At 26.7% G+C, this 25,506-nt stretch overlaps 5 protein-coding genes across 5 annotated transcripts; 1 reads left to right on the plus strand and 4 right to left on the minus strand.

Moving 5' to 3' along the window:
- Positions 1–2,800: 2,800 nt before the first annotated feature.
- Positions 2,801–3,442, minus strand: OCT59_005018 (uncharacterized protein; the record flags this gene model as incomplete). The annotated part of the gene is made up of 4 exons (XM_066138103.1): positions 2,801–3,066; positions 3,136–3,173; positions 3,242–3,314; positions 3,385–3,442. 4 exons carry the CDS (start codon positions 3,440–3,442, stop codon positions 2,801–2,803), a joined length of 435 nt encoding a protein of 144 aa, XP_065997285.1.
- Positions 3,443–7,927: 4,485 nt separating this feature from the next.
- Positions 7,928–8,269, minus strand: OCT59_005019 (uncharacterized protein; the record flags this gene model as incomplete). The annotated part of the gene is made up of 1 exon (XM_066138104.1): positions 7,928–8,269. One exon carries the CDS (start codon positions 8,267–8,269, stop codon positions 7,928–7,930), a length of 342 nt encoding a protein of 113 aa, XP_065997286.1.
- An 80-nt stretch (positions 8,270–8,349) lies between these two features.
- Positions 8,350–8,985, minus strand: OCT59_005020 (uncharacterized protein; the record flags this gene model as incomplete). Its single annotated transcript, XM_066138105.1, has 1 exon — positions 8,350–8,985. The coding sequence occupies one exon, from the start codon at positions 8,983–8,985 to the stop codon at positions 8,350–8,352; it is 636 nt and encodes a 211-aa protein (XP_065997287.1).
- Positions 8,986–15,501: 6,516 nt separating this feature from the next.
- OCT59_005021 (uncharacterized protein) lies at positions 15,502–16,629 on the minus strand. The gene is made up of 6 exons (XM_025333715.2): positions 16,480–16,629; positions 16,314–16,404; positions 16,199–16,233; positions 16,065–16,125; positions 15,947–15,996; positions 15,502–15,852 (listed from the first exon to the last, which is right to left on the minus strand). The coding sequence occupies exons 1-6, from the start codon at positions 16,538–16,540 to the stop codon at positions 15,551–15,553; spliced, it is 600 nt and encodes a 199-aa protein (XP_025185850.2). The 5' UTR covers positions 16,541–16,629; the 3' UTR covers positions 15,502–15,550.
- A 3,099-nt stretch (positions 16,630–19,728) lies between these two features.
- OCT59_005022 (uncharacterized protein) lies at positions 19,729–21,344 on the plus strand. Its single transcript, XM_025324480.2, has 2 exons — positions 19,729–20,075; positions 20,153–21,344. The coding sequence occupies exons 1-2, from the start codon at positions 19,822–19,824 to the stop codon at positions 21,300–21,302; spliced, it is 1,404 nt and encodes a 467-aa protein (XP_025185851.1). The 5' UTR covers positions 19,729–19,821; the 3' UTR covers positions 21,303–21,344.
- Positions 21,345–25,506: the final 4,162 nt, after the last annotated feature.

Genomic DNA, 25,506 nt, shown 5'->3' on the forward strand with positions numbered 1-25,506 from the left:
TGGAAATATTCGGATAAAAATTTTTTATAGGGTAAATTTTTCTTCGTTCAACGTTATACTGCATTTTATTAGTAAAATTCGGTGTAACAAATTTTTTTTTCATATGATTAAATGCGTACCACACTAAAGATTTTATATCGTGAAATTCGTTATATCAAAATTCGCTATAGTAACAGGTAAGGACTGATTGTAAATGAGGTTTATTTTATAATTTCAAACACATACACTTTAAATATTCATTTGTTTGTAAACACTACTTGTGTACTATGCTAAAAAAGAAGAGAGGTTGTCGACTTATTTAATTTTGTTACGCAATCAAATATTTTCGACAATTCCTTTCGCATTAATACTGATTAACTGGCATTATTTTATTATCGTAATTTATCGAATACATAATTTAATAAACTATTAAATAATTCCATCGCTGAACTTTTTTTCTTCCTTGACTCATTATTAACTTTAATTTGAGAGCATTCTTCGGGAGTGATTTATAGGAAAAAATTAACGTTTCAGAAAATTTTCACTTTTTAGTAACAATTATGTACGATTGGACATCAACTGAATTATACAGCAGGCTTCTATTTAAAATTATCTATTAAATAAAATTTGTAATTTAGCATATGAAAAACTTTCTTAATTATGGAATGTTTATAGACTTGACGTTTGATAATTAATTAAATACATGAAACATAACAATTTTTAAGGTTAACAAAATTTCATGATTATACAGTACATTGGGATAATACCAGCAAGTTTTAAAAAAGGAATTAATTCCTACCAGTATTATCCAATAAGGAATGAACTTATAACTAGCGAGCTTTTTTAAAATTAAAAAGTTATAACGAATTTTATAATTATAAATTCGCTATAAAAAGGTATTTTAATTAGTACTAGCTAAACCAAATTTAGAATTTTTTATATAGAACATAAAATTGCTATGACTTTTTTTTTTTGATTCATCCTACGCATCTTTTGTAGTTTGCCCATTTGAACTTTATCTAGGTCTTCGCTCACGTTATTATAGAGTTACGGTCTGGTTTTATTATTGCATATCAACGGTTTGATTCATCACTTATATATGTTAAACTTTATTATACAAGGGAGTAAGGGACTGTATTATGCAATTTAGGGATATAATTTACAATTGTTCTAAGAATACATGCGGAAAAAATGTGATTTGGTGCGATTTTAATTCCGGCTAGAATTCATAAATTTATGGCAATTAGATTAGTGTAACATTAAATATTAATGCTAAGCCACCCAATAAAAAATCGTTCGAAACAATCCCCCAATTTAGCTATTTGGGCTTCTTTCAATATCCAACTTTACTAGTAAGAACTAAGAAGTTAGAACAAAATTTTCTTTAAAAAAAAAAATAAAAAGAAATAAAAATGGATAAAATAACTAAAAAATAAAAGGAAAAACTCTGATTATAGCTATATTTAACTCATAATATGACATACCTTAGTTAAATGGTTGTTACTTATGGTAGATGGATTGGACCAGTTTTTATTTAAGTTTTTTTTTTTCATTAATCGTAAAACAGAATCTTATAATATGATTTTGCAATTTGGAAAAGAAAATCGTCGACATATAGGAAAGTGAAAGGGGAAAGCAAAAGGGGAAAACGGGACGAAAGGGTAATAGGAAAACGAAAGGAAAGGGGAAAACGAAAGGGTAATGAGAAACGAAAGAGAAAGAGCAAAAAAAATTAAGCTTTGCGCTTAATTTTTTTTTGCTATACCGCAGTCCGCAGCGGTAATTATTAATCCAGTGTCACGTAATATATACATCAATTGTACAATATCGAATATTGATAGTTTATCTGCGTTAGCCGTACGATAATATAGATGTTGTACGGTGGTATTTATATTGGTTACCGAAGTGACGTTAACCAATATAAATACAACACTGTATAATATCCATAAAATATTTAAAAAAACAACTTCGGTATATTCCGCCGATAATGAAATATAAATTTCTTTTGGGATATTTTCTGACAGGTCATTATTTTTTTTTTTAACTTGGCGAAAAAAAAAGACATTACATTCAGCGCATAATGGATCGAAAATTTTCATTTATTATAAGTAACAGGCTCAATATTCTTTTTTCACTCTAATTAGGTTAGAAATTATAAATTTGGGATTATCCCGACATTATGGAATTTTAAAAACAAAAAGGTTTTACGAACATAGACACAATTTTATGGATGTATCCAATCATCAATTTAATCATCGACAGGGAGAGGGATTCACGTTCTCACTCTTTAGATAATATTGATTACAAAACTAATAATTTCACCGACAAACCACTTTGCTGGCAAATCTGGCAAATTATTATAAAGTCAGATTTGACCAATATTATTAATAATACATGGTGTTGGTTTAAATTTCAATGAACTAGTAATTTCGCTCCAGTATTTCTATGTTGTTATGCATTGCGGCGGATTTATGAAATTTGGCAAAACCCATGCTGCGGCCTCGGGAATTAAAATTGACTTACAGAAACATTAAGCTTTTTTCCTAAAAAATGTCAAATAATGATGCGGCTTTAACACTGGAAAATTTGGTTAGATAATGGGAAAATTGGTTAGACGCAAGATTTGGGTACAAAAAAATTTTTTTGAGCTTTTTGGGACTTAAATAGAAATTTGATGACTAAAACACTGTCAAATATTTATTTAATTTGACATGACGGCATAAATCCGCCATGATGGTATTGTACATGTTTATTAAATAATATTTCAATTACTCCAAAGTTTACAGTTGTGTAACATGATCAAAGATTTAACGTCAAATTATCACAAGACAAACAAATATTTTTGTAAATTATATGAAATTCTCTCAATTAAGTCAAATAATTTAGAAAATAATTTAGAAAACCGCTTATATAAAAGAAAGATTAATAAAGTAACCAAGGGAGTTGCATATAAAGAAAAACCTAAAGTACAACTTATAAATCTTGCTTTACATGCAATTTTAACATTCTCTGGCAAATAATAATTATAATTACAATTAAAAGGGATTTCACCAAGATTTAAAGTTGGAACACGGTACCTAGCCCCCACTGTATATTTATAGGTTAGTTATTACATGTATAGTAAGAGAAGTAAGTTAAATTATTATTTATACTTACTGATAAAACTAAAAAATATACTAGATAAAGCAGAAAACCTATTATTTGTGATTAATTTTTAATAATTGGAATATATATGACAAAAAATCAATTTATTTATACTCACCCAGAAATGCCTAAGCCGTAAGAAATAGTAGCATCTTCACCGTCTCCACTGACTTCATATGGTAAAATCCATGCTAATAAAATTAATGGAATTTTTCGTTATTTAAAATAATAAAAGTGCCTGTCATCGAGATTATAACTTACTGAATACTAGTGGTATAAGAATCCCAAGGAAATAGCCATTAATAGTTAGATGATACATTTAAATTAAAATACGTAAAACGTAAATTAATTATAATATATGAAATTACTTACAAAAAGTCTATAAGTGCCAAAGTAGACATAGTTATGTCTACTCCATGTTCGTTATAATCTCCAATTTTACGTAAAGTTATCAAATACCAAATTTCTTTATTTATTTAATTTTTATAAATAAATAAATTAATTAAAATTATTGAAAACTAAGATATTTTATAAGTCTCATACCTGTACCAATACATGCAGCCAAATAAAGAATATAAAAATTTTTAATGATAACAAGAGAAGCCTTCATGGTTTATTTAATAATTTGAAACAAATCCTTATGAAATATTATGCTTGTAAAAGCTAAAAATTAGCATCATGATAATTGATAACCTGGTATATATAAATGTAGAGCCAGTTTAGGATCAGCTAGCAAGTAGACTAAAATTGGAAAATTGTTACACGTGTCACACTCTTCCGTCAATAAAAGTGAGTTGACGTTAACTGTTAATGGGTAACTTTATTCTATTATTATGTCAAACGAGGAAATAAAAGAATCTGGTGTAACATTCACTTTTGTCATTTATATAATGGGCAGATAATTTCAATTTCAAGGGGGTTGTGTTTGGTATCACAAAAAAAAAAAAAAAGAAAAAAATAATAATAAAGAAATTATAATTAGGCTATACATGCACATGATCATAAACTTTGTCCCTCGTAAAATAAAAATTTTGTAAATCTCGGCTTTTTTCAAAAATTTCAATTTTTAAAAACTTTTTACTTGGAATAGTAATAATATATAAATTTTTTTTTCAGGATATGAGGGTCAATTTTATTACTTTGCGTCGCTTTATTGTATATCGGTTTTAATTGGATTTATTTATCATTTGTGCTTTATTTGTAATACTCTCAATCCTATAATATAATAAACACAAAGAATTTCCTTCTTTACAACTATAAAAAACAATATATTAATATTGAACATTCACCTATTCACCTCAATTAAATAGGATATAGGTTCTTGCCCTATAAAAATTTTATCCGTTATTTCTGTAAAACTCCGTAAAAAAAATCCGTATAAGTGAGCCTTTCACGGATCCATTCGCGGAAAATGTAAATGATTCGATAAATTCCGTGATATTAGGTTATTAATTCCGGAAATATGAGCCTTTTACGGAAAAAAAGATGGAATGTAAAACAAGGATCGACTTTTTTTACAGGGTTACTTCCGTTTACTCCTCACTCTACCGCTTAGCATCAAAAACAGAACAAACGAGATATACAATTTTTAATTTAATAACATATTCGGCAATAAATTTATCAATATGCCTGAAGAATTTATATATTAGTAGTATTTTCAAAGCTTATGTGACTTTTACTAGTTATATACCAATTTCAAAATTTGTAAATTAGATCGAGCTTTCTATTAGTATATGATAACAAATTCTTATGTTCAAAGCGTGTTACTTGATATTTATGATAATAAATTTGATTACGTGATATAAATTTACGAAAGATGAATAAAACTGAAAATAATGTAATCTATCAAGAAAACTTACTATAGACCTTTATTCGATAATATCAAAGTATGCATGGTATCATGTAAATATTTTCGCTTACATTTTAGTCCAGTTATTAAGAAATTTTCAGCTTATTAATTAGTAAATGATACCTGGTAAGCAGGAACGTACTTACGTACAAGAATGTACAATAAACATAAAATATAATATAATAAAGTCAAAATAAAAAAAATAAAAAGGAAAAATAAAGTGAAAAGTAAAATAAAAATATAAAGCACTACTACAATTTAAAAGTATTTTGACTGAATAATGAAATATACGAAAATATTTGAGAAAAAAATATAAATAAATTAATCAAAATTAATGACCGTTAGGGGATTAAAAGCGTCAGACAAACAATTTGTGAAATCAATAAGGAATTTTTTGAATAGCAGATAACATTTATATTATGATGCATAATGCATGGAGCTGGATTAATTATAGGAGGTTTATCTGTTGCATTAGAAGCAACAATAACAACAGGTTTAAACAGTGGAAGTTAATGAGTTCATTTGTTTTTAAGATTTTCGAGAATTGATTTGTTTGATTTTTTTGATTTATTTGATAAATGTGATTTGTTTTTGTTCTTGGACCTTTTTTTTACTTTGATGAGAAATTTTACAAGGGCGAAATCAGAGCGTATTTATAGTAAACCTAACATATGATTAAAGCATAGAATATCCCCTGTAAAAAAAGTCAATCCGTTTTTTATATTCCATCTTTTTTCCGTAAAAGGCTCATATTTCCGGAATTAATAACCTTATATCGCGGAATTTATCGAATTATTTACATTTTCGTGAATGGATCCGTGAAAGGCTCATTTTTACGGAGTTTTTACAGAAATAACGGATAAAAATTTTTATAGGGATCTTAATTTATTTTTCACCGTTGTCTCCTTTCCTACACATTTCATAGCTCATTTTTTTTATGTCTTACTATCTTACGTAATTTATTTTTCATCGTTATCTCCTTTTCTTACGAATTGCATTGTTCATTTTAATATTCTTCGGTTGATGTTTTTATTCTTTTTATCATTACATAGTTATTTTTCCTTTTTATGCATTCATAGGTTATTTTTAATGACTCCTGTCGATGTTTTTCATTTCTTATTATCTTAGGTAATTTACTTTTTGCCATTATCTCTTTTTCCTACGCATCCGTTGATATTTTTATTTTTATTTTTTTTATCTTTGTAGTTTATTTTTAACCTTCGCCATTATTTTCTTTTCTAAGCATTGCATTGTTCGTTTCTTAATACTCTCCCGTTGACGTTTCAGTCGTTTCAAATAAAATAATACTATGCAGTCTTTACTATAGTATTTTAAAAAATCAATAATGCTCGACCAATCAATGGTGATGGATTTGCCGCAGGGGTGATCACATGGCTATTTATAATAAGTGGTATTTTTATAGGTTAGTTATTACATGTATCTTTTATACTTACCGTACAAACTAATAAACGCACTAGTAGTTTTTTTTAATTAAATAGAAAATATGATAAAAATCAATTTATTTATGATATTCAAATATACGAAAATATCTTCGAATGGAAAATATGCACTAAATATTAATGTAATTTTTTTATTATTGTCATGGGATATTTTTTTTTGTTTATTATTTTTTTTTATTATTTTTTTTTATTTTTATTTATTTGTTTATTTTTAGTATAGTTATTTTTAGTTATTTTTAGATATTTAGTGATTAGAATAACAAGCGGAAGCTTAGGTGGCTGAATATAAGTGGCTGTATAAACAAATGTGCCCAGTTCGCCACAATTGGCCGGGAGGCAATTATTATGGCCGAATAACAATTCTGTTCGAAAAGACGGAATTGCACCAAAAATCTAACATTATAAAAAAGGACCGTTGTTGATAGTTGTAAAAGTTCAGTTTGAATTCGTTTAGAAAAAGTTTAGTTAGGTTTTATTATCAGCCGATAATATACGGATATTACAGAGCGCCGATAGAGACAGTAATATCGTATTGTTACGCGATAAATCGCGCACATGCTTTCCGATTTGTGTACATGTCGATTCTCAACATTTCATAACGATTTATGTCGATATACAACTGCAGATTGTGTACACAATAGATGATATTGATTATATTAACATTATTTTTATATATGTAGTATTAACTTATTTTTATTATTGTTTATATTATTTGATATTATTTATTTTCTATATTTGTATTGTCTATATGTATACGATTTTTATTAAGAGTCATTGTAGGATAATTAGCTCAATAGTAATTAACCGATAGAATTTGTCATTTGTGTTCTATTAAAAAATGGCTTACAATAAGAAATATCACTATTGTAATCACATAGATATATTACGATGAAACACTAACAATCAGATAGATATGATGTCAATAGGATATCAATAGATTAGATGTCGCTTGATATCAGAAGAAAAAGAGATGAAGAAATAGATATAAATATACTTTATTTATTTATTTTATTACTAAAAGAGTAGTACTCCCAAAACTATTACAAAATAAGAGTAAAACATCATTTACATGATGGTACAAATAGGCTAGTATAGAATTTTGGAAATTAATCCCCTACGGGACCCCACCCTTCGAACAATACTATTCAAACTACTAGAACTACGCTAATACTTCGAATGGGGAAAGAAAAAAATAAAACCTAAAGACCCATCCGTAACGAGAGAACCTAAAAATTAAAAAGAATTATATATATAGAAAATCAATAGTTCTAGAGTAGTATAGATTATCAATCTAAAAAGTAAAAATTAAAGATCCGTATTTTTCTTTCGGCCAAGGCCGCCACCTGTAAATACTGTAAGAGGTGGAATGGTTCACACTATTTTAAGTTGTTTGTAAAATCAATATATATAAATGAATAAATGTAAAAAAAATGTAGATTTAACTACTCGAAAAAGGGTAATTTGACTCTAACTAAAAAATTAAATATAAAATAAACTATTTTGAATTTGACGGTCCCGCTTCTTCAGAGTCATAATCAGTATATGGAGCAGGGCGGGAACGTTTCGATGGTGTGTCTATAGGTGAGGAAAAAGATATCCTATTATCATTGATGTTGCGTTTGTAAGGACGGGATTCTAAGGCTGCGGTATCATCCGAGACAACCAGGGGTTTGTATGAAGGGACGAAAATAGTAGTTTCTCGTCTAATTTTGTAATCTTTAAGAAATTTCTTCAGGTCTCGTTTGAGAAATTTAGTTGATCGACCCGTGTCGATACGCTCCTTTCTTTTTGTTAAATAGTTGGGGATATATTTGTGGAATTCGTCTGTTGAGTACATTAAGAAATCAACTTGTGATTTACGAGCGTCCAGGTACTTGACACTAGTACCAAGGTGTATCGCCTCTTGTTTGCGTTCCTCTATTTCTTTTGTTCTCCTTTCTTGCTTTCTATGTGTGATCTCTCAAATGCTTGTGTTACTTCTTGATGTACACGTTCATTAAATTCTTGTTCAGCTTGTTCATCGATAGATTTTTCCAGATTATACATATATGTGAACCATTCACGAGAACCTGGAGTAATAAAGCAATTGTTAACGTAAATGGGATCTTTGGGTATAATATCACGGTATTTTTTAGGAATAAACATGTTAGGAATAGGGTTGAACGGTTCGGTAACATCAGGAGGTTTTGGTGTGATTTTAGACGGTGTAGGTGGGTTTAAATGTTTCGATAAGGTGTTGATATTCTTCCAAGTTTTATTTTCATTGAGGTGTCGTTTAGCGTAAAATGGAACCAAAAATGGATAGTCCTCAGGATTCGGTTCGATAAAACTTTTCTTATATACTAAATGTCGAATGGGGAATTTAATGTACTGATTTTTTAAGAATATAAACTTGTGTTTTCTAGCTGTTGCTAATATGGCTTGGTGATTGTCTCCTATAGCTTTACCAAGAACGCGCCGACAAGCACGAGTAAATCTTTTTTCTTGTTTTTGTTGAGTACGGAGATTAGGACTAAAAATCCGTTGAAAGTTGGAAAAGACTTTTCTGTACATATGTTTACTGCCCAATTTAAGGATTGAATTAGCATCCCGAGCGTGGATTGAGCTGATGTAAGAAACGCCCGTTCTTTTGGAGTAATGATGTTTAGGCTGACTAGAAAGCCATCTGTGATATAAAAGGTTAGCATGAGAAGATTTATTGTTAATAAAATCTTCATTTGTTTGTTTTTTAAGTATATTATTTTTTGGTTTGATATTCTTGTAAAAATGGTGTTTAGCTAAATTTTGTTGATGATTGATGCAAGCACATCGATCATGTGACATAATAAAAGGACTAGGGATTCGACATAAGGGAGGTGTATAGGGGTTATCAGAATTGTTTTTGAATGAACAAGGGATATAAATTCCAAAATAAAAACGATATCTTTTGTAACTAAAATTAAAAAAAGTTTTCGTCATCGTGTTCTTTTTTGCCATCAAAGAAGCACGTGATTCAATAATTTTTCTTCTATCCAATAATTTATTGCGAATTAAATTGAAATATTTTTGTTGTACACGACGGGGTATAACTCTTTGTAAAGAAAAAAAATGTGTGAGCATGCAACTAATTTGGTATTTGTCATTCGGGAATGAACTCGTGTTACTATAACTAATAGGTTTAGTGTTCATCTGATAATCATTTGTGTATATTTTTAAATGAATATTATTGGTGTTCGGGGAACGATCAGCGAGCTCAAAAAAGAAACTCCTAGATCGGCGTATTTCATATATCTTGTTAAAACCTGATCGATTTGGTTTGATCACGTGAAATTTTTTCAGGGACACCTGTAGGGGAGTTTTCGATAAAATTTTTTCCGAAGGAAAAATATTTTCGGAAGACATGTGTATAGTGTATAATATTTATTATAATAAAGGATAGTAAAAATGTATGTAAACGTGAAAATAAATGGTATATTTAAGCGACAGTAGGAATAAAGAAAAAACTCTACTATAACTGCAAGGTTGAATATTACGTAAGGGGGTATATATGACGTTGTCTATTGACTGTATAATTCTATTAAAAGTAAAACTTTTACCATATGTATATACTAAAAGATATGGAGTGACTTGAGAATATTCGCGAGTTGTTGTAAGATAAAGAAAAGTATTAGCAAGCGAAAAAAAAGTGTAAAAAAAACGTCTATTTTGTAATAATAAAAATATTCTACTGCGCCATTTTAGTAAAAATTGGGTTTATCGGAAAGAGTTTTTTTTTTTTAGATATAAATATACCTTCTGCCAACTCGTTGATAACAAGGTCTTATCCGGTATCACGTGATTTTTTATAATTTAAAAATGGTTATAATAAATCGTGTATCAGGCAAAAATTCGCGTATCAGGCAAAAAAATCGTGTATCAGGCAAAAATTCGTGTATCAGGCAATATCAAATCACGGGATACCGGATAAATCACTTATTCGGCACTTCGAACCGAATAACTAACTACCCCAAGAACACCACCAAAAAATTTTCGGTAACGTGACTTGATGAGTTTTATTGGTCAGATTTATTTTGTACAACATTATCTTTTTTTTCAAGAAAAAAAATAAAATGAGGGAACATTTATCTTAAAAATACTTGTAGATTTTATAAAAAAAAAAATCAAAGAAATGTTTAATTTAAACATTTCTTATCAGTTATAGTTCTTTTCACTTAATAAAATTTATTGTTGGTTTTTTTTATTAAAATAAGTGAATAAATTATTTATTATTTTAGAAATTTAACAACAAATCTTCGTGTTTTATTTATATAATTTAATAATAGTAATAAAAAGATAATTTTTATAATGTATTAAATGGAAAAGTCTTATTCTTATTCAAAACTTGATAGTTTACAGTACCTTTATACGCCCAAGGTTGTAAATAAATTTTGTATTTAATATAAAAAAACGCGTTTTTATTTTCACAACAAAATACAATAAGATTAAGAACATAGAAATAAAGTAAACTATAATAAAAAGAATAATATATATTTCAAGGGAAAAAACACGCAAATACAAAACAGTTGGGGTGAGAAGTAAGAAGTAAGAACTATGAAAAATATTACTTTTCATCGAATATATCTACTATTTTTAGATTAGTAGTACAAAGTCACGTTACCGAAAATTTTTTGGTGGTGTTCTTGGGGTAGTTCGAATAACTATTAAATATCAGGTCATATTAAGATATATGAAGTTATATTGAGTCATATTACCCTAAGAAATACACTTCTATCACTTTTTATCGTTTTGTTGTAAACTCATAATCCTACGTTGTTTAATAAAATCATTATACTTTGGTTAATCTTAACTTGTTATTTCTGTGTATTATTATAAGATTCGTCTTATAACCGTCGTGTGCTATTATTAATCGTATTTTGTAGTTGTTTACCTTGCCGATTCTTAACGAACAATACCGGAATACCAGGATAGGTAGTATTGAGTAAGAGTCCCGTTGGTAATCGTGTGTTTATACGACTTAATATCACTAGCTATACGACTATTATTTACCGACATATTCGGTAACAGTATCTTGTTTAATTGTTAATAAACCGCCGATCTGTCTCCGTATTGTTTATATACATTTTATATATTTTTTACACCGTTTATTATTGTTTATTATCGTTTATTACCATTTGTTGATTTTTGCTATACATCATTGATTTTCGTATACATCGTATAATAAATTGCTTTTATACACACACACCATCCGATTTACCCTTAACCTATCACATTACTTATTATCGTCTTCGTTTATTGTCATTTACCTGCACACACTTTTATCCTATCGTCCGTCATATATCGCTATATTACCCTGCCCTTTATTAACCGATTCTTATATTTCTCTCTGTTACTACCTACCGAATGTCAGAAACTGGTGGTAACATTATCTAAAACTAGTACTAGTAATAAAGGTAATAGGAAAAGATTACCAATAAAATAATATTATGTAATAAATAAGATTCTTAGAAATTTACATTAAATTGATAAAAACCCATATGAATTGTATAATGTTTTCAAGGTACTACTAATTAATTTACTACAAGATAAATAAATTTCTTTGTAAATTATCATGGATTCTCTTAATTACATTAGGTAATTTTAGGATCAAATTATATAAAAAAACGAAAATTCTATTAATTACGTTAAGTAATTTTAGGATCAAATTATTATATAAAAAATTGAAAATTCTCTTAATTACGTTAAGTAATTTTGGAAACAAAATATATAAAATTATTAATAAAGGAATCAGCGGAGATATAAAACCTAAAATGCAACTTGTGAGTCTTGTTTTACATGCAATTTTAACATTCTTTGGTAAATCATCATGATATTTAAAATCACAATTAAAAGGGACTTCTCCAAGATCTATAAATAGAAAAAAAAATCTTGCTATCAAATGTGTGAAAAGTTAGTTGTATATTTTATAGGTAGAGAAATAACTGAATTATTTATTAAATCTATAAAAACTTACGTGAAAAATAATTGAAACCACCAAGATACCTGGTTTTTTTTGGTTGGTTTTTTTAATAAATTAAATAGATACTGTATAATAATAAATCAAATTTATTCATACTTACAAAAAACTTTCTATCAATCTTTTAAAAACTTTGTTAAAATAACCTTGACGTGCGTAAATCATTACTATCAATGAATTAATATATTATAAATTTTCATTATAAATAATAAATTATCGGTAAGATTATATAACTTACAGTATATTAATGGCACAAGAAAATTTCCAATAAAATGACTATGTTTAAATTATATTCAAAGTTAACACACTTAAATTAAAATAGTAATATACGAAATTACTTACAAAGCACTTGTATATATCAATAAAAACTTTCCTGGATGTACACCATGATCATTATGATCCCCAATTTTATGTAAAATTACCAAATACACGATTTCTATTTTTTTTTTCGTAAAAAAAATTTAAATAAAATAATTAAGAAATAAAAGTTACTTATTTAAACTTCATACCTGAACAAATACATGCAATTGAATAAATAGTACAACAAATTATAATAACATTAGAAGCTTTCATGGTTTATTTATTAAATAAAATATTTTGCTTGTGAAAACCTTATTTTTACTATTATTCTATCAAAAGAGGAAATGAAACAGTAAGACTTTAGAGTTTTAAGGAGCAACCGGACATCTTATTTATCCGCCGCCGGATTAATTTTTACGATTCCCGCCGATCCGCTTAGGATAATCCGAGGATTGGCACAGCGAAATTTCTTTTTTTTTCTTTTTCGTCTATGGAACAGTTTGGAACTCCCTGTTATGTCTAACTTGTTTATAATATGACATTTATTAAGTATTTTTAATACATTAGGTTACTTTGGCATACAAGTGCTGTACTTTTGACAGATATATTATGCGTATATATCATAAAATAAAAATGTAAGCAAAAAAGAAAATTGACTAAGTGACAAAAAAATGCATTAAAAATAAATTTTTGTTAATTAAAAACCTAAGTCCCAAGACAAAAAATTTAGTAAAAAGAGAGACCAGAAAATTAGTCATATGATTTTTTGTGCATACTGTTACTACCGGCTTCTGACGTTTAGTTGGGTAATAACAGAAGGATAATTAAGGATCGGTTAATAGGTGATAAAGAAATATAGTGAATTATATATCAAATGATGAGACAATTCGGTATGTGAGTGTATAGGAAACAGTTAGTAATAAGGTGTATACAGATAATCAATGATGTATAACGAAAAACTAATAAGCGATAATAAATGACAATGACAATAAACGATAATAAACGATAAGGAGCAATAATAAACAGTGTTACAAAGTATGATAAAACGTGTATAAGAAGTTCGGAAACAAATCCGTCGGCAGGTTTATTCGTTAATAAACAAAATACGATATCACTTCCTCTGTCGGCGCTCTGAAATATCTGTATATCTATCTTTTAACTATACGAACTGCACTTTTCGCATCCTCCACCATTAGTCCTTTATATATTGTTAAAATCCGGTGCGAATCTGACTATCGAACAGATTTGCCACCCGGCCAATCTCGCCTCCCAGCTAAATTTGTCGATTGGTCGTATTTGTTCATTAAGCCACTTTTAATTCAGCCACTTTTCTCACTGCTAAGCTTCCGATTTTATCTAATCGTTAAATAACTAAAAATATCTTTATATAACATAACTTAACATAACTATATATAAACAAATAATAAATAATATATATAATATATAATAATGAAATATCCCGTGACAATACCGATCATTAAAGATTAATTATTGTTCTTTTTTGCAGGTGAATATGAAAAAAATTTTCCTAGTATGAATATTTAATTGAAATCTAATAAAGTTGTATTTGTTGTGTCAATTGCTAACTTTGATAGTATGTGTATCTCCAAGAACAATTTGTCATTAGCCGTTAAGGTTTAATATATATGTTAGGATTCTGTGTTTTTAAAAGCATAATCAACAATAAATAATATTTTCTTCCAATTTTTGGAAATATTTGATGATTACAAGAAACATTTGGGGATGCAATGTATTATATATATATATCAATGACGAAACAAATATTATATTTGCGTCAATGCATTCATAATAAGAATACATATGAGATGAAATTAAATATTTCTTCTAATTTCAAAAATTTATTTATAATAAATTATCAGACAAAAAGTTTACACTTTACACTTATGTAACGTAAATGCTATCTTTCACGATAACTTACTTCACTTCATTTGTTACAAGACGAGCAAATTTTGTGAATTAGATAATTAAATAAGGTAACTATGTGTAAAACGAAAAATTAAAAAGACTAATTAATAAGGTAATGTGTAAAACGAAAAATAAAAAGACTAATTTAATAAAGGAAATGCATATAACGAAAAACCTAAAGTACATAAAAGATAATGATGAACCACCGTATATTATTAGAAAAGTATTCCAATAAGGTAGCTATGAATAATTTAATGTTAATACATTTAGATAAAAAAAAGTAAGATCTAAATAACAATATATGAAAGTTACTTACCAACTGCTTGAATATATAATTTACCTATGAGTGGTTTTACACCATGAACCATTTAAAGTTACCAAATACCAAATTTCTAATTTTTTTTTTATAAATACTAAATATAAAAATTATGAAAACTTTACAATTCTCATACCTGCACCAATACATGCAATAAAGTAAACATGGTTAAACAAATATAATACAAAATTCGCTCTTTATAAAAACATTAGATACAGAACGTAAAAAGCTTTTATTTTATTACTAGTGGTAATCCGTTTCTTCGCAGAAGCATCACACAAATGATATTTAGGTTCTGTCAAAAGGGTAAATAAAATAATAAAACCTGGTGTGACGTAACTGAGATAATAAAACCGACTTTAACCTACATACAGTTTAAGGTAATTGAGGTTCATTACTATACATTAGTTAGACTCATTTGTTAGGTTCCTTATGGAATTTATGTTTCAGTTTATTAATTCTCATAAACCAAAGGAGCGCTAAGTTAAAGGGGTACTAGGTTTAAAGGAGCTCTAGGTTTAAAATATGATTAATAATCTGAATAAAAGAAAGCTTACGACTTGTAAAACTTTCACAGTAATTTATTACAAGACGAACAAATTCTTTTGTAAATTATCAGGAATTCTCTTAATTGCGTCAAGTAATTTTAAAATCAAATTATATAAATGAATAAAAATTCTCTTAATTACATTAAATAATTTTTGCAACGGATTATATAAAAAATTGATTAAAAAAGAAATAAATGAAATTAAACATAACAAAAAACCTAAAGTGTAACTTGTAAGTCTTGCTTTACATACAATTTCAAAATCAATTAAATCATCATCATATTTAAAATCACAATTAAAAGGGACTCCAAGATCTATGAATATTAAAAAAATTCTTACTATTAAAATATATATAAAGTTAGTTTTAAAATTTATTAATAAAGAGAAATAATATAATTAAATTATTTATTATAAAGATTTATATAAACTTACACGAAATAATATTAATAATCGTATTAGATATAAAAATGACCCAGCTTATACTATTTGTAATTGATTTTTTAATAAATTAAATAAATATGACAAAAAAACTTAATTCATTTATACTTACGATACAATAGGCATCATTAGATTGGTGTTAGTAATACTGCTACCATGTACACAAAATAATACTAAAAATAAATAAATATAAATTTTCATTATATATAAAACTAACAATAAATTATCAGTGAGATTATAACTTACTGAATATTAATGAAAAAAGAATTCCAATAAAATATCTACGTATAATTAATTTCAAAGTTAATGCTCTTAAATTAAATGAGTGAAACGTAAAATAATTATATATGAAATTACTTACAAAGTATCTGAATATATCAAATAAGCCTTTCCTGGATATATTCCAGAATCATAACCTCCAATTTTATGTAAAATTACCAAATACCAAATTTCTATATATAAATTATACAAAATAAACAAATTTTTATATAAAGTAATTAGGAAATACTTTATAATAAACATCATACCTGAACAAATACATGCAACTAAATAAAGAATACAAATTATAATAATAAGAAAAGCTTTCATGGTTTATTTTAAAATACAGAATATTTTAATTATGAAAAAGTTTTTTCTAAAAAATATTTGATTCAAACGCAAGTAATATTTTTTTTATTATTATACCAAAAGAGGAAATGAAACAATAAGATCATGTTGTAGCTAGAGTTTTATGAAGTGAATCCGGATATCTTATTATCCGGCAGATTGCAAACCGGATGATCCTAAGATAATCCGGAGATTAGCTGCTAAATATTTTAACAAATAAAATTTATTATGAAACAATATTCCTTTTTTAAGAGGCGATGGTTATGTACACATCGTCATTTTACTCATTTGTAATCATCACATGGTCAGTTTTTTATTAGAAATAATATTTGATTCGCACCATCCAATCGATCAACAAAGGTTCTAACCTTACATTGTTGGTAGGAAAATCCGGTGATGTCACGCAAAAAAGATATACAAGAATTTACTATAATCGTAAAATCGTACGAATTTTTCAAAAATGGTATCAAAATTTTTGATGATTACGAAAAACTTGCTTGGAATAGAAATAGGATGTGAGAACAATATATACTAAAAAAACCAAATTTTATGGATCAAAAGATACGGTACCGTTATGCATAGTAGCGTTAAAGTAGAAATTACGGCGATCCATAGTGCTGTTATTATAAACATTTTTTTATTAATGAGGGAGTATTTATTGTCATATGTATCTTCAAGAATAATTTTGTCATTGTGAGGTGCAGTTGCTGGTTAAGGTTTCAGAATTTTGCGTTCTTAAAAACATGCCTTAAAATACTACCGATTTTTGGAAATATCAAAACTTTTTAGAATATAATCATGTTATTATATATCAATGGAGAATCAAATATTATATTTATGTCAATAAAATGGAATAAAAGTAGGAAATACATATTCATAAAAGTTTACACTTATTTTTACATACAAGACGAATAAATTTCTTTGTAATTTTTCAAAAATTCTCTTAATTAGTACGTCAAGTAAGTAATCTTAGAAACAAATAATAAAGAAACAAATAATAAAGAATGAATAATAAAAGAAAAGCGTATAAGACAAAACCAAAAGTGTAACTTATAAATCTTGCTTTGCAAGCATTTTAACATTCTCTGGCAATTGTATTATTTAAAATCACAATTAAAAGGAATTTCACCAAGACCTTTAATAGGGACATAAAATCTTCCTCCTAAATGTGTGTACATGTTAGTTATTGCATGTACTAATAAGAGAAATTATTAATACCTATTTAAAACTTACCTATACCAATAACCATATTTGAACATATATTATTTGTAATAAATTTCAACAAATTAAATAAATATTACAAAAGTAAGCAATATTGTTTATACTTACAAATAATATATTAAAAAACTTGTAAAAACATCGTCATGTGTGAAATTTAATACTAAAAATAAGTAGTTAATTAGTTTTTAGATGGTAAAAAAATTCAAGCATTAATAGAATTATAACTTACTGAACGCTATTAGTAGAAAATACAGCCACTATGAATAAATTACATTTAAAATTAATACACTCAGATTATAAAAAGTAAAAATATATGCCCGAAAATATAGTTAGATTTATGTTTTGTTTTACATCATGAGTCCATGATCGTTATAATCTCTAATATCACGTAAAGTTATCAAATGCCACGTTTCTACTTTTTTTATAATAAATAAATTTAAATAAAATAATTAAGAAAGATGCTTTACAAATCTCATAGTACCTAAACAAATGCATGCAAATAAATAGAGAAAACAGATAATTTTAACAGTAATAATACTAGAAGACTAGAAGCTTTCATGATTATGAAATATATTGCACTTAAGTAAGGCATTTTAATATTGGGCAATATCGGGTCGATAATGTAGGCCTGTGTCATCTGACGCATAAATAAATTTTGCATGAAAAGATGTTCCTCTATTATAATATTTTTGTGTTAAAAATCGGGTTTGTCTGACAACTTTATATACACGGATGACGACATATCATCACATCAAGACATTGTTTTATTTCCTCTTTTGGTAGAATAATAAAATAAAATTGTTCCTTATCTGTATTTTTTAAAAAAAAGAAAAATACTTCATAAAGAAAAGCAAAATTGTATCATAATTATACTTTAAGTCTTTAACCATGAAAGCTTCTATTATTATTACTAAAATTATTTTATTTTTTGCTTTGTATGAAACTTGTAATGTTTTTCCAAGTTTTTAAATTCAGAGGTAGTACATTTATATATTCGGGCATTCTGTAAGTAATTTCATTTATTATTTACGCTTTACGTTTTTTACCCTGAATATATTAACTTAAATATAATTTAATCATAGCAGTTATTTCATTGGAAATATTTTTCTAATAACATTCAGTAATTTATAATCCTATTGATATTGATTCACTATTAATTTCTATATAACGAAAAATTTTTCGCACATATGGCGATACTCCTAAAGATTTATTCACTTATAATTCGTAAGTTGTAAATAAAATTGTTGCTTCTTTGTCACATCAATTAGTCATGTATTTTATTAAAAAATTAATTATACAGTGTTAGTATTTGGCTTAGCATTTTTGGCAAGTTAGAAAGAGACTGAGTTAAAGTATTTATTATACTCTTATGTGTTGTATATATTTCCTAATATTAAATTCAAAACTAATGTGGCACTTTCAAGAAAACTAAGCTACATTAATTGAATCAAAACACATTCCGTCCTCCATTTGTTTCCTATAATAAAAATATATATTCCTTATGAATTTAAATTTATTAGTAATAGGGATGGATTTGCTAATTTCAGTATATTTAATGAGTAGGTCCAGAAAAGTGAAAATCTTATTTTAAAAATTAATGTTTTACTTTATACTCTTAAAATCATTCTTAAATATAAATGTATAATATTTATATAATTTTCTTTTTTTTTTAAAAAAAAAAATAAAAGTTTAGCAATGCAATATTAATTATTTAACAATATGTGGAAATGGTCCTGTTGCAATTATTTTGAATTGAAAAACCATTATATATTAACATGTTTAGTATTTTATAAGGTTTATTACTATATTGTAGAATATCGTAATAGATAACAAAGAATATTTTTCGTTCAGAAAATCTGAATCACTATTTATATGGAATCGGTACTACAATAATCACATGACAGAAAAGGATATTTTTGTTGACAGTGCGCATGACGGCATGACCTTTCAGCCTAACTGCATAACTTCATATAAATTCGCCAAAACAAAATATTACATATTTTTTTTATCGTTATTTGAAAACAATTTTATTATTCAAAACAATGACTTCAAAATTTTGGGCAGAGTTATCTAGTGATTATGAAAAACTTTTTGAAACAGAAATAGGATATGACGTAATCATTTATTCTGGAGAAGAGCCGAACGTAAAAGAAATTCATGCTCACTCAAATATCTTATGTATTAGGTCTCAATATTTTCGTTCTGTATTTTCTAATGAATGGGCAGAAAAAAAAGATGGGAAATTTATTTTAAAAAAACCAAATATTTCGCCTCACTTGTTTAATATTATTCTCAGGTAATTTATCATACTAACATTTTTTTGACATTTATTTAATACTATATTTATTAATAATTAATTATCCTTAACGTTAGATTTATTTATTGTGGAAATATTGAATTAAAAAATTTACAAGGTCCAGAAGTATTGAAACTTTTAATAGCAGTTGATGAACTTAATATTCAACAATTGATTACTTATATTCAAGAATATTTGATTGAACATCAAACTGAATTTTTGCATCAAAATCCAACTGGTATTCTTGAAACTGTTTATCAACATGAAACATTTACGGATTTATGGGAATTTTGTCTTGAAAAAATTTGTGAAGAACCTGAAATTTTATTTAATTCGGATAAATTTATTGATTTAAAGGCTCCATTATTAGAAATGTTGATTAAACGGGATGATTTGAATATGGAAGAAATTGAGATTTGGGAAGGTTTATTAAAATGGTGTTTTGCTCAACAAAATATGATAAATGATCCAACGAAATGGAGTAAAGATGATATTACAAAAATTGAAAGGTCGTTACACAGGTTTATTCCTTTGGTTAGATTTTATGATATTAACCCTGCAGATTTCTTTTATAAAGTTTATTGTTATAAAGAAATATTGCCTCAAGATTTAATTCATAATCTTTTAGAATTTCATATAGTTCCTAATATGAAACCTAAAACTAATGTAGCACCTTCAAGAAAGCCAAACTTAAAATTTAAAATTGATTCAACCTTAATTGAATCAAATCATATTCCACTGTTTGCTTCATGGATTGATAGAAAAGATTCCCCTCATAAAAAAAATGATATTCCTTATGAATTAAAGTTATTATATCGTTCAAGTAGAGATGGATTTGATGCTGCGTCATTTCATAGAAATTGTGACAATAAAGGAGCTACTATTTGGATAGCAAAAATTCAAGGTACAACACAATTAATTGGAGGATATAATCCACTTGATTGGTGTGGATATGGTTGGAAAAGTACTACAGATAGTTTTTTATTTCATATTACAGATGGAAAAAATATTTCTACTGCAAAACTAAGTTATGTTAACAATAATAATGCAGTAAATGCTATTTATTGTCATGGTAGCCAAGGACCACAAATGGGTGATTTCCTCTGTAGTGGATTTAATAAATGGTATTTTTATGATGCTGGTGTTTGTATAATCTATCCTAAGATAGGCATTCCAGAAAGCTTTATGGTGGAGAATTATGAAGTATTTCAAGTAATTAAAAAATAAATTAAATGTATCCATTATGAGCCACAACATGTATTGTCATAATCATTCATACTGAAAATGTTTATTTAGTATTAATTAAATAATAAAGCGAACTGTTCAGCTCTTTATAAAAGTATGATATCAAATTTATAAATTTATCATAAATTGATTTTTCTTTCATCAAATTAAAGACTGAACTTGTTTAGTAAGCTACTAGTTTTATTCGTTCATGTCGTATTATTGAACGTCTCAGATCCACTAACGATAGCTGCTAAAATTATTTTTTTTTTTTAACCTATAACTCGAAGGTAACTTTCTCAACGACATAAACATTTGAAAATATACATCTATACATACAATAAAGTAAAATGATATGCGCCTAGCTACTTAATAATCTAAATAAAACTAAATTTACTAATAATTAGTTGTTTTTTCTTTTATTGAACCTCTATCATACACTCCTCCGAAAACATCTCCATTTTTGTTGTTACCATTTGCAATCACTCCACCGAAAGAATCCTTTTTTTTGTATCACAATCTGAATACCTGATTACTTTTTGTTTATGACTCAACTTGAGGTATTTCTTTCGGTAAATTAAATCTCTCGTCTTTTTTCTTCATCTCCTTGAATGGCTTCTTGTAATGTCACATAAAACGGTAAATGAAATTCTTAGCTGCTTCTACTTTATTCCTGTATCTTTAATAACATCACCATTTTTCTACTAAAGGTATGTTTAAATTTGACGAGGGGACTCCTGAAATTTTTTACCTTCCTTCAACTTGAATTGTTATCTTATTCTCGAGTTTGTGGGTCATGATCTTGTCAAAAAATTAAACAGTGATAGCTTTAATTATTCCATATTCCTTAGCATAAATGATAACTTATCTCTTTGTTTAATAGAACATGAGCTGTGGTGTCATTTGACAACTTAATTCTTTTACCAACGGTCCTATTTTGTCTTCTCTCTTTTTTGGTGGCATATCGTGTAGCAACTTTAAAAACAGGAAAAAAGGAGATTGTACGTGGTTATAAAATATTGCAGAAATATTGTAATAATTCAAAAAAACACCTATAAAGTAATTATAATCACATCCCAGAAAAATATTATCGACAATGGTTTTCTCCTTTGTTATTCAGAACATTCAGTTATATTTAATCAGATATCCAGCGGTAAAAGTTTCTATTTAATAAAAGTCATATTAATTTAAGAATCAAATTTTTTATTACACCAGAATTTATCAAATGATTATAATGGAAATGGAATTTACTCTCACCCAAATAATTATGTTAGATTTCAAATTTCAACATGTCCCGATTTTAACATAAGAAAACCTCGTTATATCGAATTTTAAGCTCGTACACCGTTTAAACAAGTAAATCTCATAATTATAAGTCATACATATAATAACTTTCTTGTTAAAAAAAAAATTATAAAAAAAAATTCAATACAAACGAAGATTCACAAATAAAGGAGAATGTAATACCTGTTCCCCTCCCTTCTCTGTTGAAAAATTTCTCTAATGAAATGATTTTTCTTTTTCTAGGTAGTTCTTTGGGTCTTTTGGACGCCATGAAATTATTAAATAAATAATTCCACGTGGTGGTTGATTTATGTTCTTTATTAAAATGACCATGCCGTCATACAAATATGCTTTTATTATACCAGGTTTTCGTATCAATAAATTTTCTGGTCTAATCGGACATCGTATTCAGTTTCTTAATTTAATTATTAAATATTCAGGTCTCGTTTATAAGAACATCTTGCCACAAGATTTAATTCACAATTAAATGTTTAGCACAGTTATCATTAAATATACAATACAACTAATTTAACCAAATTTAAAATTAAACATGATTTAACGCTCGTTAAATCATTTATTCTACACATTTTTGCTTCATAAATTAATAAAAAGGTTCATAATATATTAAGAACCCTTGTGACTAGGTTTCATGTAAGACGGGATGTCTTTAGTACTTTAATTCTATGATATTTGAATAATTACATTATAAAAAAAAAAGAAATGTAATTAATTACAAACGCCATTTTATTAAATAATATCATTTTTATATTTAGCGCCAATTTATTATATATCCGATATGTTTACGGATGCATAATTTTAGCCCAACTGCATTAACTTGTAGTACAAATATTTGATTAAATTGTATTACATTCCGATTTTTTTTCATCATTTTAAACAATGTTTTCAAAATTTTTGACAGAGTTATCTAGTGATTATGAAAAACTTTTTGAAACAGAATTAGGATATGATGTTATCATTTATGCTGGGGAAGAGTCAAATGTTAAAGAAATTCATGCTCATTCTAATATTTTGTGTATCAGGTCTCAATATTTTCGTTCTGCATTTTCTAATGAATGGGCTGAGAAAAAAGATGGGAAATTTATTTTAAAGAAACCAAATATTTCGTCTCACTTATTTAATATCATTCTTAGGTAATTTACATATTAGTTTTCCTTGACATTTATTATTTAATACTATATTTATTAATAATGATTAATTATCTTTAACGTTAGATTTATTTATTGTGGAAATATTGAATTAAAGAATTTACAAGGTCCTGATGTATTAAAACTTTTGATAGCAGTTGACGAACTTAATATTCAACAATTGGTGTATTATATTCAAGAATATTTGATTGAACATCAAACTGAATTTTTGCATCAAAATCCAACTGGTATTCTTGAAACTGTTTATCAACATGAAACTTTTACGGATTTATGGAAATTTTGTCTCGAAAAAATTTGCGAAGAACCTGAAATTTTATTTAATTCAGATAAATTTATCAATTTAAAAGCTCCTTTATTGGAATTATTATTAAAACGAGATGACTTAAGTATGGATGAAATTAAAATTTGGGAAGGTTTATTGAAATGGTGTTTTGCTCAACAAAATATAATAAATGATACAACAAAATGGAGTAAGGAAGATATTGCAAAGATTGAAAGGTCACTACTTAGATTCATTCCTCTAATTAGATTTTATGATATTGAACCCACAGATTTCTTTTACAAAGTTTATTGCTATAAAGAAATATTGCCTCAGGATTTAATTCATAATCTTTTAGAATTTCATATAGTTCCTAATATGAAACCCAAAGCTAATGTAGCATCTTCAAGAAAACTAAACTCGAAATTTAAACTTGATTCAACCTTAATTGAATCAAAACACATTCCTTTATTTGCTTCATGGATTGATAAAAAGGATTCCTCTTATGATAAAAATGAGTTCCCCTATGAATTTAAATTATTATATCGTTCAAGCAGAGATGGATTTGATGGTGAGACTTTTCATAGAAATTGTGACAATAAAAGAGCTACTATTTGGGTAGCAAATATTCAAGGCTCAACACAATTAATTGGAGGGTATAATCCACTTGATTGGAATGACTTGAGTGGAAATGGCACTTGGAAAAATACTGCAGACAGTTTTCTATTTAATTTTACGGATGGAAAAGATATTTCTACTGCAAAATTAGGTTATGTTAATGATACAAATCATGCTATTTTCTGTTATAATAATTATGGGCCATATACAGGTAATTTATTTTGCCGAGGTTCTAATAAGTGGTCTTATAATACTTATGGGACGTTGTATCCTTGCATAGATATTCCGGCAAATTTTATAGTAGAAAATTATGAAGTATTCCAAGTAATAAGGCAGTAAAATATTGTGTAAAAATTTTCAACAAAAGATTGTTTTTCTTTTGCTTAAACAAAGTATTAACTAACAGAAGCATTTTACTTGCTTAGTATTCGTTAAAAGATTTGCACAAAAATTACAAATTACAAATTATAAAATTAATTTACAAGTGAGCCTGTTAGTACAATTTAATTCTTCTTCATTAGTAATCCGAAGAGGTTTTTCGAATACACACATATATTTTTACTAAAAATTATGAAAATAATATCTTCGAACATTTACCTCTTCAATTATATTTAAATATTAATAATCCAAATAATCCAAATATAAAGCGTTATAAATTTTAATGCAAAAAAAAAGTTTTTTTAAGAAAGCTATACTGATAATTTTTAAATTTGTGTTTTAATTTAATTTAATGTATCTTTTTTAACAAAAAAATATAATTATTTATTTATTTTATGTGAAGTCGGTAAGACTGGCAAAAGAACATAGTTCGATACAAGTAAAGAACGTTCAACATATAATCTATTTTCCATCAGTAAAGACTCGACGGACCCTAATTTCT

Source organism: Rhizophagus irregularis, chromosome 13 (assembly GCF_026210795.1).
Source record: "Rhizophagus irregularis chromosome 13, complete sequence".
Lineage (NCBI taxonomy): Eukaryota > Fungi > Glomeromycota > Glomeromycetes > Glomerales > Glomeraceae > Rhizophagus > Rhizophagus irregularis.

What these genes read in the sequence shown, in the direction of transcription:
- OCT59_005022 (XM_025324480.2), top strand. Translation starts at nt 19,822, where the DNA reads ATGACTTCAAAATTTTGGGCAGAGTTATCTAGTGATTATGAAAAACTT. An exon ending in TTGTTTAATATTATTCTCAG is followed by an intron (nt 20,076 to 20,152) that starts GTAATTTATCAT and finishes CCTTAACGTTAG; the next exon opens with ATTTATTTATTGTGGAAATA.
- OCT59_005021 (XM_025333715.2), bottom strand. Translation starts at nt 16,540, where the DNA reads ATGAAAGCTTTTCTTATTATTATAATTTGTATTCTTTATTTAGTTGCA. An exon ending in AGTTGCATGTATTTGTTCAG is followed by an intron (nt 16,405 to 16,479) that starts GTATGATGTTTA and finishes ATTTATATATAG; the next exon opens with AAATTTGGTATTTGGTAATT. An exon ending in GATTATTAATATTATTTCGT is followed by an intron (nt 15,853 to 15,946) that starts GTAAGTTTATAT and finishes ATATTTTAATAG; the next exon opens with TAAGAATTTTTTTAATATTC.